The sequence below is a fragment of the Podarcis liolepis genome (assembly GCF_965112155.1).
Source record: "Podarcis liolepis genome assembly, chromosome: 2".
Lineage (NCBI taxonomy): Eukaryota > Metazoa > Chordata > Lepidosauria > Squamata > Lacertidae > Podarcis > Podarcis liolepis.
The window spans coordinates 45,110,913-45,127,169 of record NC_139555.1 but is presented as its reverse complement, the minus strand read 5'-3'; the positions used below and the strand labels follow the sequence as shown (position 1 = coordinate 45,127,169).

Sequence of the window (16,257 nt, the reverse complement as noted above, 5' to 3'; positions counted from 1 at the left end):
TACATGTTTGAAAATCATTGATTAAGTTGTCCATGTATTTTCCTCCCTGCACATGCCCCGGGTGAATGAAGAAGGAAGTAGGGATTGCAATCTTGGTATACACGCACCCACAATGCCATTGGGAAGGTGTGTATGTGAGGTTCCATTGCCAGGAACCACCTATATCTGTTTTCAAATGGATACACTGTTAGTAATGCAGAATCGCTCTGCAACGAGCTTCCATTTTTGGAACAAATAATGCTTCTCAGGGGCAAAAAAAAATATGCAGCAGATCTAGACTGTGTGTGGACTACAGTGGTATCTCGGTTTACAAACTTAATCCGTTCCGGAAGTCTGTTTTTAAACCGACACCATTCTTAAACCGAGGCGCGCTTTCCCTAATGAGGCCTCCTGCCACCGGTGCCCTTCCACCATTTGGATTCCGTTCTTAGACCGAGGTAAAGTTCACAAATGGGGACACTACTTTCGGTTTTGTGGAGTTCATAATCCGAATCGTTCATTAACAGGGCTGTTCTTAAACTGAGGTACCACTGTACATGCAAAAAGCAAGCACAAGGTCTCCATTGATTCTAGAATAAAATGTCATGTGTGCATAGCCAGACTCCAGAATGTCAGGGATCCTAATAATACTAGGAGGAAGTTTACAGCATCTATCAAGGGCAAGCACACAACATACTGATGAGCCCACCCCAGGTTTCATAAATGAGTGCCTGTTGCCATCTGCTCTTTCACCGAGCAAAAGGAGCACTCCCTGCCTGACGTGCATTTGGCGAAGTTTACTTCCCCTGCTCCGAGCTCTGCTGTGTATAATTCTCCGCATTGTGGTGCAAGCGGCCGCAATCTTCTTATAGCTCTGATGCCCTCTTAACCAACAAACCCTGCTTTCCACCCAGGAAGGCCAGAGAGCAGTGGGGGGAGTGAACCCAGACATTTGCATTATGATCTAAACATTTGATTTGCAAGTGTGCTTGAACACACGCACACACAGCTCTCCTCCCCTCGGAAAAAAAGATGCATGCTAAAACTGCCCCGCCTGGCCCATCGCAGTCGTGCAAAACCCTTTTCTCTGTGCAGCCCCAACGGGAAATGCACGGCCGGGTCCCTGCAAGGCAGAGATTGTCAAGAAGATTAAAGCGAGTAATCTGCTCTAATGACAGTCCACTCAGATGCCACCGTAATGAATCCTAGAAAACAGGGGCAGAGCAAACCCCCTTGCAGCCGAAGGGCTTGAGAGGCAGAGAGGCAGAAGGGGGGGGGGGCGATCTCCTTTGACACTAAGGCTCCTCTCACAGCTGGGGGGGGGTTGAGTTGCTGGTGGGGGGTGTCTTACCATTTCTACATCTGACACAGGACCGAAGCTGGTCACGTAGATGTCTGTCTTGACTTCCGTCACGGCTCCTGGGAAGCGGTTCCAGGGGGCGAAAGTTTGCGTGCGCACCGTCGAGGGGAGGAAGGAGAGAGTTCAGTGAGATGGGTGGCATTTATTCTTAGGGTGCTTCCCCCTCCCCCTCCACCAAGGGAGGAAACAACTTGTTTGCACGTAGTTAGCAAAAAGTAGGGTTTGTTTGGCTTCCCCAGATGCCCAAACAGGACTTTCTTAGAAGGGGTGTCTTGGCGATGCGATCCTGGGAGGGAGGTGGACGGGGTTGGTCTTGCCTCAGTGAAATCTCCCCCCAAGACACCCCCACCCTACAACGGCCCCAAGGTAAGGAGCAAGCCGGGTTTTTCCCCCGATTGCAGCGCGACCCCAGCGGCGCATACTGTACTCGGAAATCCGAGCCCCACAACCCAAACGCCGCGGTGTCCGATGGGGCTCCCTTGAAGGGACGTGTAGGATAGCAGCCCGCCTTGCAGGCAACTGTGGCTCGCAGGTTGCGGCTCAACGGGAGAGGTCAAACGCCGTGGGGAAAGAGGGAAGGTGTACAAGACAAGTAAGGACCTGGGCTGCCCCTGCCGCCGAACCCGGGTCGCAGCCGGTTGTCGTAGCCGTCCAGGAGCTTGTCCAGGATCCGGGAGATGTTCTCCGAGTAGAGGTCGCCCTCGTCGGCGGCGGGGTCGTCCGCCAGCACCTTGTGGAGGCTACGGAGGCAAGCACAGAGTCCCGCCGTCACCCACAGGCTTCCTTCTTGCCCCAAACCAACTCCCACCACCACCCCTATGCTCCCCCAAAAAGTTGCTTCACTTTGGATCAACAGCAAAGCAGCCCTCCCGGCCATTTGCTGTCCCGAGGTGTAGAAGAGCAAGGCTGGCCCCAACTTCTGCGCCCAAGTTTGCTTTACTTACCACGCAGTGAAGCAAATCCAAGGAAACCACCAAGCCATGCCTGCGCTCTGCCCAGCACCTGGATGCCAACCTGGTCAACTGTAGCAAATCTGAGTAGGACCCATCTTCCTTCTTCAGTTTTGTCCTCCCACTCGGCGTTTTCCTTACTACCAGTAGTATACCCGTAGACCTAATGCTCTAGAGGAGTGTGGATGGGCAGATGGACTTGGGCTGGTTCCCCCCCCCCTCTCCCTGCCAGCCCCGCCTTCCAGGGGCTCCTCTTCGCCCTGTGTGTGTGTGTGTGAGTGAGTGAGTGAGTGTGTGTGTGGTCGGTCCCTGATATTCCCCCACTGTCGTTCAGGCTCATCTGAGTGCTTCAGTTGTGGAATTACAGTATGAAGGGACGGTGCCCGGTCGGAGAGCAGTGACAATAATCGAATAAGGCATTAGGGGAGATTAAAAGAAGGAAATCCACTGCTAGTTTTGGCATGGAATTAGCAGGGACCTGTTAGGAAATCTGGAAAAGCACTGGCATCTTGCTGATAGAGATTATGTTGGAAATGGCCTCAGCTTTTATTATTTTTACGGTTCACAGAGATATTATTATGCAGCCTGCGCATCATTAGAACCCTCCCGCCCCACCTTTCTTTTTTTTTGGGGGGGGGGTGTTCCTGTAAAATTCATTTGACCAGTTTGCTCTTTTCTGCCCTTTATGACCAGGCCTTGAACGCCTCAACTAAATTTGTTAACATTTCCCTCAATAGTGCAGGCATGCCCTCAAACACATATGCATCGATTTTTGAAAGGAAGAAAGAAAAATCTCATCTCTTCTGCCTGACCCCCACCTGGGCCTAACATCATGTCATCCTGCTCTCTGTTGCCAATGCTGCTTTGTCGTGACTTGCAATTTGGTGTGTTAAAAGGTAAGAATCACTGCCAGCCCAATCCATAGCCCAGTGAAACTGAAGTGAGGTGATTTTTAAGCTGAAGGGAGCAAATCGTTTGGAATCCAAGCACTTCAATTAAACCGGACTGTGAAAAAAAGGTTTTTGTCCATTATATTTCTGGAAAGAACCAGTTGGTTAACTGGTGGCAACAAAGGTTGCAAATTAACTACTACTTGGACGTTGATATTACGCTCACTTGGGATATTGCCAAGTTGGAAAAGGTTCAGAAAAGGGCAACTAAAGTGATCAAGGGGGTTGAGAAAAGGTTGCAGTGTTCAGGATTTTTTAGTTTAGAGGAAAAGCAAGTAAGAGGTGACACGATAAGAGTTTATAAAATTATGCATGGAATGGTACCAAATAAACACAATTGCTTTAAATAAATAAATACTTTTTACAAACACCAAGCACTTAATTCCCTATGAACATCTAAGATCCCAATGTCTTCCATACTTTAGCACCTTAATGTACCTGGTTGTGCATCCAACCAAGTGTGGAGTAGTGATCAAACTATGGGACTGGAACTGAGGAGCTCCAGGTTCAAATCCTAACTCAGCCATAAAGCTCACTGGATGATGTTGGGCCAGTCATTGTCTCCCAAGCTCATCTACTTCTCAACGCTGTTGTGAAGGAGCGAAACCATGTACCCTATGTTGAGCTTCTTATGAAAGGCACAATATGAGTTTTTTAAAAACAACAGGGACCTAGTACCCCATGAGAAGGTGATGGAAGAGTTTAAGACTGCCATCACCACACAAAGCCTAGTTATTTTTGGACCCACCATCATCAACAACAGATGGTGATGCTTTCAGCTTGGGATGCCTCTCCCATACATATCCCTGTATATGCGGGCCAGTACAACTTGGGACACCAAGCACTGAACCCAGGAACTGACTCCATCTCCACATGTGCCAGCTGCTTAAGACTAGAAAAACAGGAAGTTGGACAAGTGCCTGACACTCCACAGACCTGGACTCCACAGCCTCTCACAGTCATTCTGTTTACACAATGACCACTCCCCACATCAAATGGGGGGCACCTTTTGCATGGTCGTGCACAGCCCCCCAGATCCCAGTGCAACTCCTGGTAGTTCAGGCTGGGTTCATCCTCCCCCAGGCTGGATACCTGGTCTCTGCCTACCTCAGCCAATCGCCCAATCCCACCTGGGGAGGCGTTGCCAGGGGATCGGCAGGTAAGGGGAGGAACCCCCCCTCCCCACACAACAGAAGGTGAATCTTACCTGCGAAGCGACAGTTGGCTCAATAGCTTCTCCCACCCTGCCCTCCCACAGTTAAGTCTTCTTTTACAGGTTAACTTCTTTCCCACAGGTACACAGGTGCTGCTATGTCAGGGTCGCTGTTGAAAGGCCGGAAAGGAATTTTCCTGCATTGGCAGGTTTTGCCTTTCCCATAGCAAAACATCACAACTTTGGTGGTTCCAGGCCTTGGGCAGAATCCTTTAGTCTATCTTCCTAAATTGGGGGCATGAAGCAGTGACCCACGCCCCCCTTGCAGCGGTGATCCCAGGGTTCCCCGTTAAAGGGGTCTTGAGGGGAGGCATTGGCCATACACTGAGAGGTTGTCATTGCTCTCCCCTCCAACGGCGAAATGGGGGGCGGGCTCTCTGCTTGAACATATGTTATCCAGAGCCAGTCCACACACTCTGGCTAACCCTGATGTCTCCCAGATCCCTGGCTGGGGACTGGGAAGGATAAATGCCCAGTGCCTGAGCCAAGGTCTCCCATCTGAAATTTAATAAAGTTGTGGCCAATTTTAATCCTATAGCACATTGTCTTGAGTCATTATTCCACTCAGGGGTTGCCTGGGTTTGGGGGGACTCTGCCTGTCCACGCAATAGAACCTCAGCAAAGCATCCAACCAAAGGAAACCCCTTTCCACAACCACAAATCAATATAGATGCTAGATTAGAAAACAAACAAAAAGAGATTCAAAATATTGAAATGCATGTAGCTCCAAAAAGTGCTCTTATACTCACACAGAAGTGGGGAAATGTTTTTTAAAAAACACAGAGATGGATACATACAGAGAGTTTAGTTGCACCCAAGAATGGTTTGTTATCTTGCAACTTATATGTTGTTTTGAAATGTTTAAATTCTGTTGCAAATTATATTTCTTTCTGAACTGACTGGGTTTTAGTTCAGTGCACTGTATTATACTATTTTGTACAATTCAGCCTATGACCGCTTCATTGCTGTCATTGTCGTCCAAAGTTTTTTGTGTGACAGTTAGCTTTGACTGTTGTTCCTTCAGGGACACAACAGTTTCCCTTCCTTTCTTTAATGTAACACTACTGTTATTCACCCTGAGCCATAGGGATAGAGCAAACTATATAAATCTACTAGTTTTGAAGGGATGGAACTTCAGGATTCCTCTTTCAACAATATTGCAAGCTCTTGCTAAAGCCAATTAAAAAGGCAGAGCATGTGCCTTTTGGGCCCACTGTCAGCCAGACAATTGGATCTGTGTGTATGTTTACAGCAATATTCCAAAACGTCAAAGCAATCTCATTTTTCATTATCTTTCTAAGGCTTTGAATCTGCTTCTATCCTCAAGTCCGTAAGCAAATATGCTGATGGAACTATTGACAGATGGCAATCCATGTTTGTGTCTGTGAAGATTCATTTGTTACTAAGAGCATGCTCATAGCTCAAATTTGGACTTGCTGGGATTCTTCTTCACATGTCTTCATGCTAAAAAAAACAACTCCAAATCCACAGAAACTAAACAGCTGGAGATAGGGAAGGTGAGCAGAAGAGGGGCATGTTTTTCTTCCCTCCTGAATGGAGGTAATGCCATTAGTGTGTCTTGGCAATTTTAAGAGAGAACAATATCCATGCAGTCTTGGAACTGGGATGGAAAGAGAGGTAGAGACCTGACTTGTTGTCAACAGAGACTTGTTGTCTCTGTGAGACACCAACACTATGGTGATGAGACACTTCTTGGAAATCTGATGGAATGCAGTGAGCATTCTCTCTTCTTCTCAGCCTGTATATATGTGTATCACAGAATGCCACCAGTCTCTAGTAATCTTCAGTCCAAAGAAGCCAAACCCAAGATATCAGACTATAGTTTGTAATTGTGGAGCTGTTGCACTTGCATACATATATTTTCCTGGGGAACAGGTAACACACCTCTGCATGCACAGCTTGCTTCCCAAGAAACCATTAATACACACAATTGACTGCACCTTGATCAGTATTATTTGACTTAATAGTTCAAGCTCCATAATTGTTGTTTACACAGCTCTGCAGCTTGATGTGCACTCAGGCAACTACAATGTTGGTAGAATTTGGTTTCTACAGTATGGGAGCAAAGTACTTGAATCTTGAAGCAAAGCAAGTGAAATGGGGAGCCTAGGCTACTTTTCTCAGACACCAAGGATGAAACAGGCCTCACTGTCCAGGCACTTAACAGATCAGAATGTATTGGCTGTCAATTTAATTTGGTCACAACTTTATTGAAAAACCCTCACCAGTATCTTTTGTGATTGTGTTAGGTTGAGACAGCTAGTTTTAGGCGACGAGGCTTCCCAGACCGTCTACCTTTATATGTTTTATTATAAATCTGAGCATCTTTGACATATCCCTGAGAAAAAACAAGGAGTCAGCTCTGTGGACAGAAAAAGGATGCTGTTCAAACACAAAGAACCATGCAACTGGCGGATGAGACTCCTTGTGGAGTTTGCCCCCTCGCTAAGAGTGCAGAAGCAGGGCTTTTACACCTCAGGTGCCAAAATGCCTCAAGCTACCCCTACCTCTTGTTGTCCTGCATCCTGTAAAGGTAAAGGGACCCCTGACCATTAGGTCGAGTCATGACTGACTCTGGGGCTTTGTCGCTCATCTCGCTTTATTGGCCGAGGGAGCCAGTGTACAGCTTCCGGGTCATGTGGCCAGCATGACTAAGCCGCTTCTGGCAAACCAGAGCAGCGCACAGAAACGCTGTTTACCTTCCCGCCGGAGCGGTACCTATTTATCTACTTGCACTTTGACGTGCTTTCAAACTGCTAGGTTGGCAGGAGCAGGGACCGAGCAACGGGAGCTCACCTCGTCGCGGGGATTCGAATCGCCAACTTCTGATCGGCAAGTGCTAGGCTCTGTGGTTTAACCCACAGCACCACCCGCGTCCCTTCCTGCATCCTGTAGGTACCCCCATTTGTTCAACAGTAGAACACATGCCATTTTGTTTCCTTTATCAAAGACCACATAGCTGATTATAGCATAATAGATCCAACATGGCAACCAAGTAATGGGCCTTGCTGTATTTTTTTTTTTTTTTATAAAATTTTTATTGGTTTTACAACGTTTTAAAAAGACAAACAAACAATAAAAATGACAAACAAACACGCATAGTTTCGTACATATTTTCTTATAAACCTCTTTTCTTGGACTTCCCCATACCCCCCCTCTCTGCATCCCAATGTCCATACTTCGACTAGCAACTCCCAATTATTGCTTTCAAGTCTCTGTCAACTTAGTTCTTTTCTATCTTCTAACCATATATCCCTGTACCCCCTTGTTTCTGAAAACCACGACATTTTTAACATTCATTAAGTTTATAATAGTCCTTCAGATAACTTTTAAATTTTCTCCAGTCTTCTTCCACCGTCTCTTTTCGTTGGTCACGGATTCTGCCTGTCATCTCGGCCAATGTCATATAGTCCATCACTTTCATCTGCCATTCTTCCAGAGTGGGTAAATCTTGTGTCTTCCAATACTTTGCGATGAGTATTCTTGCCGCTGTTGTAGCATACATAAATGGGCCTTGCTGTATTGTTGCTCTTCCCGTGATAACTAATTCTGCCCTCCAGCCATAACTATTGGACTTGTAATGCACTTTCTTTGTTCTAGGCCTAGCAGGCATTTTCCAGCCAATGAGTTTACAGTGCAATCCTATGTATTTTGACTTGGGGTGTTTATGAGGGGTGGAGGAGACATTTAGTTCTATTTGCACTTAAACATGAGCTTAATTCACACTTCTTGAAACAAGATGCAAAGCGAAACATAGCTAGCCTTTGACATTTACATTTCTTCAAATTCTGCAGTGCAGTTTCCAACCAAGTAATGTATACAAAAATGTAACTTGGGCAAAATGAGCATAGAAAGACCTGCATTTGTGAAGGAAACATACAAAAATCCACTGTATTAGAAGAAATTGATTGACAAAATATGTACATTAGGCAAAATTGCATTAAAATTCACCCAAAGATGTTGATTTTCATGAGGACTTTTAAGGGGGGAAATGCAAACTGATGTGAAAATGTGGAGAACTGATCTTCAGATTGAAAAAAGTAAAAAACTGAGAGAAACTGAAATTGACAGATTCATCCATTCCTGGTTGTGACATATTGAAAAATGTATAGCTTTTTAGGTGTAAATTGTTTGTACTTGTATTTATTTGTTTGAATCCCAGGGCCTAAGCCTCAGCATTTGTTTCTGTCTTATAAGAGAAATAAAATCTTTCTAATCTGGATTTGAATATGCTGCAGAAATACAGTTCAGAGTAGCCTATTTAAAATTTATTTTATTTAAACAATTAAGCTTAATTCCTCCCTCCCTGTGGATCAGGATGTGTTAATTGCATGTTGTTATGATACATTTCTTTCCTGAATAAATCAATACAGTAGTAGCCAGACGGTGTTTGATTTCAGGAATTAAAAGTAATGGTTTCATGAATTATGAATATATTTACACATAATAGTAAATTATGTTCAAATTTACTGCACATTTGAATTTTAGGAAGTGACTAACTTGTTTAATTAGCATGCTGTTGAGGGATTTTAGCATTAAAATGCAAATGTGAGAAGTCTTGAGAATGTGGGGCAGTGGTCCTCCAGAAATTGGTCTACAGCTCCCATCATCCTGAGCACAAAAGCACTCTCCCCTCTTGACTCCTGCCTCCTGCTATGGAGGTAGAACACAGCCACTGATAACCTCTACCTAAATTTATCCTTTACTTTTGAAACCTCCCTCAACTCAGGACCAGTCCAGACTTCTGGGGGCTCTTGCACACAAAGGATAATTGGCCACTTCTTCCCTCCCTGTGCTGGTCCTGGGAGCCAACCGAGAGGCGAGGTCTGAGTCCAGTCCAAGGGCAATGGTGTGGTATGGAGGCTGTCTGTCAAAGCTGTAGCTGGGTCCAAGGCCGGGAGTCGGGTGGGGTCAGGAACTCTGGCAGAAGAGCAGGACAGGATGTAGGCAGGAACAGGCTAGCAACAACGTTGCTCCTGCAACCTGGGACTGGGGCTGACTGGCTTTTATCTGCCCCGAGGCATAGGGTGGCCCCGGTCCACTGGTGACTCGCCTCTCCTGGCCTGGAGGCGAGCACTTCTCCTGCAGGAACTTAGTTCCCTCCGCCTCTCTGCCCTGAGACTCTGTAGCTCAGGAGAGGCTGGAGGGTTACTGGATCCAGAAGCAACCTCCTCTTCCCCTGACAGGGCTGAGAGTAGAGCACCTGCAAGCAATGGGTCCTCCATCATCTCAGGAGCCAGAGCAGACTCAGCTTGTGCCTGCACCTGAGGATCCAGCACAGGTGAGGACCCTTCAGGCTCAGGCCCCAGCCCCAGATCAGCTGGTTCTGGAGGCGGGGACTCCTGTGCAGGCTGGGATTCCTCAGGTTCAACCTCTGAGTCCGAATCCCAGGCCATCACACTCCCTTTCTTCCTGAAATCACATCCTCCCTTTTGGTCCAACCCTTTTAAACTAAAAGCAAGATTGGCCAATTGACCTCTATTGTCAAATAAAAACAGTACAAGCGATTTCACTAGTTGCCTTTTAATTCTTTTGTGTGAACAGGATGACTAAGAAATATAACGTAACATGCAGTCCTGTACACACAAACCCAGTGTGTACTCCTTACTCCACACTTACAAGTGTGATGTAGTGATTAGAGTGCTACAGTAGGACTTGGGTTCGAGTCCCATAACAGCCATGAAGCTGACTGAGTGATCTTGGGCCCGTCACTGTCTCGCAGCCTAATCTACCTCATAGAGTTGTTGTGACGATAACATTGGACGGAAGGAAGAACCATGCATGCTGCCTTAAGCTCCTTGGAGGAAAAGTGGGATATAATGTGATAATAAATGAACAGATAAAATCTGAGATGTATAACTAAAAGTTGTAACTTAATCCTCAACCCTGTAGAAACTTACCAGTAAGTAAGTCCCTTTGAACACATTGGGGACTGCTTCGGAGTAGGCACATATGTAGGAATAGACTGTGAGATGAACAATTAATGTGTCTGTTCAGCCTTTGGTGTTTTCATGAAGGGGTTTCAGACCAGAGACTAGAATCTCTGTGCTGGAAGAATGGAAAGCATGTGAGTCCAGCGCCATACAGACTGGCTGCTGACAAATCACTGGCGAAAACACCTTAAGAGAAACCTGTTCTACCACATTTGCCCTCCCTACAGGGGCAACTGTGGAAAGACCAGAAAATGCAAGATCATTCCTTCTAGAATCATCAGCACCCTCAGCAAGAAGGGCCAGAGAGTGTGGGGGTGCATAACAACCAACTAATCATTTGTTATTTGCATGTGACAAATTTCAATAACTCCAGTGGAAGAGTGTAACACACTTACGGTGATAAAAAGCTCATGCAGAAAAGACACCATCTGCAGCACACACCTAGAAATCTGCAGCATGCACCTTCATTCATACATTTTTAAAACCCTTGAAACAATTTTTCCCCTCAAGAGGACAGCAAAAAAAACTTTGCAAAACGACTTTTTTTTTTTTTGCTACCGTTTTCACAAAAAGTAACAGAATCTGGGAGAGTAAATTAAAGGTTATGATAAACAGCTTAAACATTTGCTTTGACAGCCACATGAAAGGAAATCTACCACATGTCCTGGTTGACAAGGAAGCCAGTTTATAGTTTTAGAATTATTATTTTTGCTTTGTATCATACTGCTAGCAAAGCATCTCATATTAATGCTTATATTTTATGTCACTTCCAATAAAAAAAAATCTGTACCATTACAATCTATATTTTTAGCTGACCGTTTAGTGGAAAATATATATTTCTTAGTTGAGAATATTTGGCCCGATGTAAATTATTATTATTAATATATATGTATGTAGTTATAGTTATAGTAATTGCTTTGTCAGTATTTATAGATTTCAGTGGGAAGATGGAGCTGGCAAGAGCTGCAAGAAGTGTGGAGAGGCAGAAGCAAACAATTATTTTCTCCCAAAAAATAAAATCACCAGATGCTATTAGACAAATCCTTATGTAAAAAAACATGGTGACATAATCCAGAGGAACTGCTCTGCTGCTACCCAACTGAAGTGAGTGCAAAGAAGAGCATTGTATGCTATCATAGCAATAATAAGTAAGTGGATTTCAACACAGCACCAAGTTGGGTATGTGTACTTAGAACAAGGTCCATTCACAGTGTGGGACATTTGCTCCCTCTCTGCCCCCACACTTCCACCACTTGCTCCGTAAACAAGTTCAAGAGTTCCCTCAACCCTCCTGAGCATGTGAGGAAAGAAGAGGAAGGAGAAAGTGTCATTGTGTGAGTGGACCTCATCTGTCAGGAATGAGCCAGCTCCCTCTGAAGGTTTGCAGCCAGCTCTCAGTGGTATCTTACAGCCAACTGCAGGAAGCAACCAGGAACAGAGAGGGTTAACTTTCATGGAGGATGAGCAGCAGAGAGAGCTAACTCCCCCACCCCTTGGAATGCAGGATGATAAGGGGAGGACTGGAGCAGGCTGGAACCCAGCCAAAGTTCTCAGGAAGTTCAATTAGGCCAAAGTTCTCAGGAAGTTCAATTAGGTGGGAACAGAGAAGGAAGTAGCCTGTCAGACCGGGAAGAAGTTTGGATCGGCTCAGGGGCAGGCTGTTAGACCAGAAACAAAACAAAAGATGTCAGAAGCAAAAGTACAGTTGCTTCTGGTCACACCGGAAGTGGACCTCAGAAGGGTCATCGTGACTGATGATGCCCGAGGCGGTCGGAGTGATCTTTTCGTTTCGCAATAAACCTCTTTTTAATTATCGACGCTTGCTGTGTTATCAAGCCAGGAACTTGGACGCATGACATCATCCCTTGGATACAACAGCATAGTTGAATTCTGCCCTTAAGTTATTATTTGTATAGTTTTGCAAGAAGATGGATCCCTGCCCTGAATTGAGTTACACCCTGAGGTCCAGAGCTTAATTTAATGCAACCTTTGAGTTCAGTCCTCAGGATTCTCTGCAGCATTTTGTTTTGCCAGCAGCTCCTCCATGGGGTATCTGTTACCACTTCTCATGCCACCAGCAGCTTCGGGCATGTCCTTCACACTTACTGTACTCCTCATGTGTCCCAGTCTCTTGTCTTGATTCCATTGATTTCACTTCCTACCCCTCTGACCAGCTACGTTCCCAGCTAACCACAAAAAGGGGTTTATCTGTGGAAAGAAGACTTCACTAATTAATTGCTGGTTGTTGCTACAGACATTTGGAAATATTTTGTCAAACATTTTGCTCATTTTGAAATGAGTCAAAAGAGGTTCTGTAAAGAACAGGGCGGTGGGACTGGGTACAACCAGTACTTAATTACTTACTCCTTGATACCATTCATCTTGTCTCCTTAGATTTATAGCAGTGATAAAAAATGCAGTCCCTAGGCTTTCTTGGGGGGGAAATAATTCCATGTAATTCAGCCTGCCTATTATAAACACCATTAACATGTCTGTGGCAGCTTTGTTCCTTAGCTTTTAGATGCTGAGGTTTTCCATTAAACCCTTTTCTCACTCTATTAGTAAACCGGAAAGCTGGCTAAGCAAGTTTTCATATTTGTATGTTGCTTTCTCAAAGCATAGGGAAGCAATCCACGTATTCTTGTTCATGTTTCATTTAGGCAAAAGTCTTGCTGAACATGAAAACTACAAGTGGCCCTGGTTTTATTTAGATGACTTGTCCTACCTGCTGAGAGATGCTGAAGTATTTTATCATACACTCACCACAATCTGTTCTATAGGTCAATTATGTAGCCTTTTTTAAAGGTAGCGCTATATAACATTCATAAAATGCTACTCTTCACTTTTCTGTCCCTGTTTTTTGGCTGCTCAGGTTAGACCTGCTGAGGTTGTGGAGTCTCCTTCCTTGGAGGTTTTTAAGAAAGGGTTGGATTATTATTATTAATTATTCAATTTATACACTGCCCTATACCAGGAGGTATCAGGGCGGTTCACAAGACCACAACATATAAAATCAAACCAAAAGCAGTAACCCAATAACCTCCCCCCCCCCAAAAAAAGCCACATTCTAAAAGGGTGTCGGATGTCAATAAGATCCACCAAATGGATGGACGTCTGTCATGGATGCTTTTGTTGAGATTGCTGCATTGCTGGAAAGAAGAACGTGTCCCAGCTAAAGAAGATTGGCAAGTTAAATTAATGGAATATGCTGAAATGGCAAAATTGACAATGGAATTAAGAGGAAGAGACGACAACAAATTTAAGGAAGAATGGAAGGACTTTACTGCATATATACAGAAGCAATGTACACAGGTTAATACATTGGCAGGGTTTTAAGATTACTTGTAATTTTATTATGAATGGAAAATAAGTAATTCAAATGGTTAAAACTTTATAATGGACATGTAATACATTGATATACTATGGAACCAAGGAAGGGAATAGGAGGGAGTCAATCTGTTTTGTTTTTGCTTTTGCTTTTATTGTTGTTTGTTTTGTTTTTGTTATTGTTGAAAATTAATAAAATGTTATTTAAAAAAGAGATTCCTGCATTGCAGGGGGTTGGACTAGATGACCCTTGGGATCCCTTCCAACTCTACAATTCTATGATTTCGTGATTAAATCAATTGACCAAAGTTAGTCATGTACTGTATATTCATTTCAGTGGGTTTGTGTATGATTAATATTGGATACAATTCTTTGTCTCCAAATTTTGGTAACATGCAGCACTAATTTGCTAGATGTATCTTAACATAAAGTTTGTTGCAATAACAGCAAATGCACAGTTCTAACAATGGCTGGCCATGAGGGAGTGGGGGAACAGGATTTTACTATTAAAGAGTTTTGCTTGAGAAACAGTACCAGTAAACTAGTGAAATTCAACACTGGAATCAGTCTCATATGCACAGCAAAAAATGTAAATCAAAGCAATGCCCCTGTTTGTGTGAAAACAGGGATTTTAAAGCAGGTTATTGTTAGTAACAGTCATTTTCTTTAAATACTATTCATTCATTTATTCATACTGCAGCAACATAGTGCATAGACCATAAGAGAAAGGCAAATCAGTTCTCCAAACAGGTCACATTCTGAGGAACCAGTTTATAATAGGAGATTTGAGATGCTTCTGGGAGCAATATGATTTACTGATTAATCTGAAGTAAAAATAATAATGTATTTTTAAATAAATCTTCACTATTTAAATCAACACTATTACAATATTTTTTATCACCCTTCTTGTGTCAACAGAACGGTCAGATGAAGAAACAGTTGAAAAAAATCTTGTGAATTTCAGGATGGTAGGAATAAGTCGTCTCTTGTTCCCACTTCCTGAAAGGTTATGCCTTCCTCTTTCTGTCCCACGGCTACCCCCAGCTTGGCAAAGCAGCTACATTGCAAATGATAGCGAGGAATAGAACAAGTTTCTATTTTCCATTTTTCCCGGAGCAGAGGTATAGCACAGGGTATTGCTTGGTATTACAAGCCAAGTCCCATGTTTGTAATGAACTGTACTTGATGTAGAAGTTATAGTTTATGTTTTCAGAATATCATTCAACCAGAGCTACCTGTTACATATAGTTTATGGATTTATGGTTCTGAAAAAATATACAGCTAGGCATAAAGAAGGGATGGCTCAAATTGTTTGGTCTGAAGTGGTATATTTTGATGCACATATATTTTGTCTATATTGTCAAATATCTCTGAGCTTTTATGAAGTATGGCCATAAGCTTTTTCCTTTGGTCAGGAGCCAGGAACAACACCATAAAACAAGACTTGATGATGAAGAAGAAGATGGCTATATTAGGCTTTTATTCTCTCCTGTTATATTTTATGTCAAAATTTATATCAAAAACTGATGGATCAAGACAGATGCCATAAAACCATGATAAGAGCCATTTTTCTTATCTTGCCGTGCTTGAAGCGAGAGTTATGTTAAAAGTTTGTTCTAGTCAAAATTAGGTGCAAATTTTCGTTTTTCAGCAATATCACTTAAAAAATTTCCCATCACAAATTAATCAGTTTCTTTTTTAAGCCACTTGATCTATGCAAGTGCACATTCTTTACAAGACTGTGTTTCCCACCCTAACTTTGTCAACTATTTTCACTCATCATAAAATCACAATAGAATGCACTGTGTTGCAATGTTTTTTTGACCAACTTGCATCAAAGAACTTATTAATCATACCGTGTTCCTTTTTCAGTTTTCCCTGCATCTGAAACCCTTAACAAACAAGTAAAAAGCCTTGAAAATTCAAGTCTTGGAAGCAGAATACATTATATAAAATAAGATAAAGAAACAAACTGTTCTGAGCACAGAGCTGGGCTTACTCACACCAGAACTGTTTTTTTTCTTTTTTTTAAGTATATGACCCACAGCTCCTAAGGAAGGACTGAGTTTGTCCAACTATGGAAATATTACAAAACATTCCTCTTTAGTAAGGTCTGCGCTGACTCATTGCAAATTGTATTTGAATTGATCCGGAGTGCAGATGATAAACTGGAACTGAAGTCTAACATTGATACTTTTATCCCATTTTATTGGGCACCTCCAGATGGGTGTTTTATTGTGGGTGTATTGTGCAATGTGTTCTTAACACAATAATAGTGCATCATTGGTAGATTTATTATGCTTTCATTTTGTTCTGTGATACTTCCCCTGTACTCCCACATAATTGCTGTTTGGAAGGACTATAGTGCAACAAAAGTGGGACAAAAATAAACCAGGAACATTGGTGGTATAAAATTTTTGCTGGATTTCTGCCAGAACTTACAGATTTGTACTGATTGGAAGTGGCACAGTGTGACCAACCCAATTTTTTGTAGGCACAAATAGTTTTGAAAGTGAGGTCACAT

At 43.4% G+C, this 16,257-nt stretch overlaps 1 protein-coding gene across 1 annotated transcript in view; it reads right to left on the bottom strand.

Annotated features, from left to right (window-relative positions):
* GABRA6 (gamma-aminobutyric acid type A receptor subunit alpha6) overlaps window positions 1-2,458 on the bottom strand; it is a 30,375-nt gene extending 27,917 nt beyond the window's left edge. The window contains exons 1-3 of the mRNA XM_083482404.1: window positions 2,284-2,458; window positions 1,940-2,079; window positions 1,331-1,398 (exon numbers count right to left, since the gene is read on the bottom strand). Coding sequence (XP_083338530.1) covers window positions 1,331-1,398; window positions 1,940-2,079; window positions 2,284-2,321 — 246 coding nt within the window. The 5' untranslated portion in view covers window positions 2,322-2,458. The remainder of the gene's footprint in view (window positions 1-1,330; window positions 1,399-1,939; window positions 2,080-2,283) is intronic.
* Between the last annotated feature and the right edge of the window lie 13,799 nt (window positions 2,459-16,257).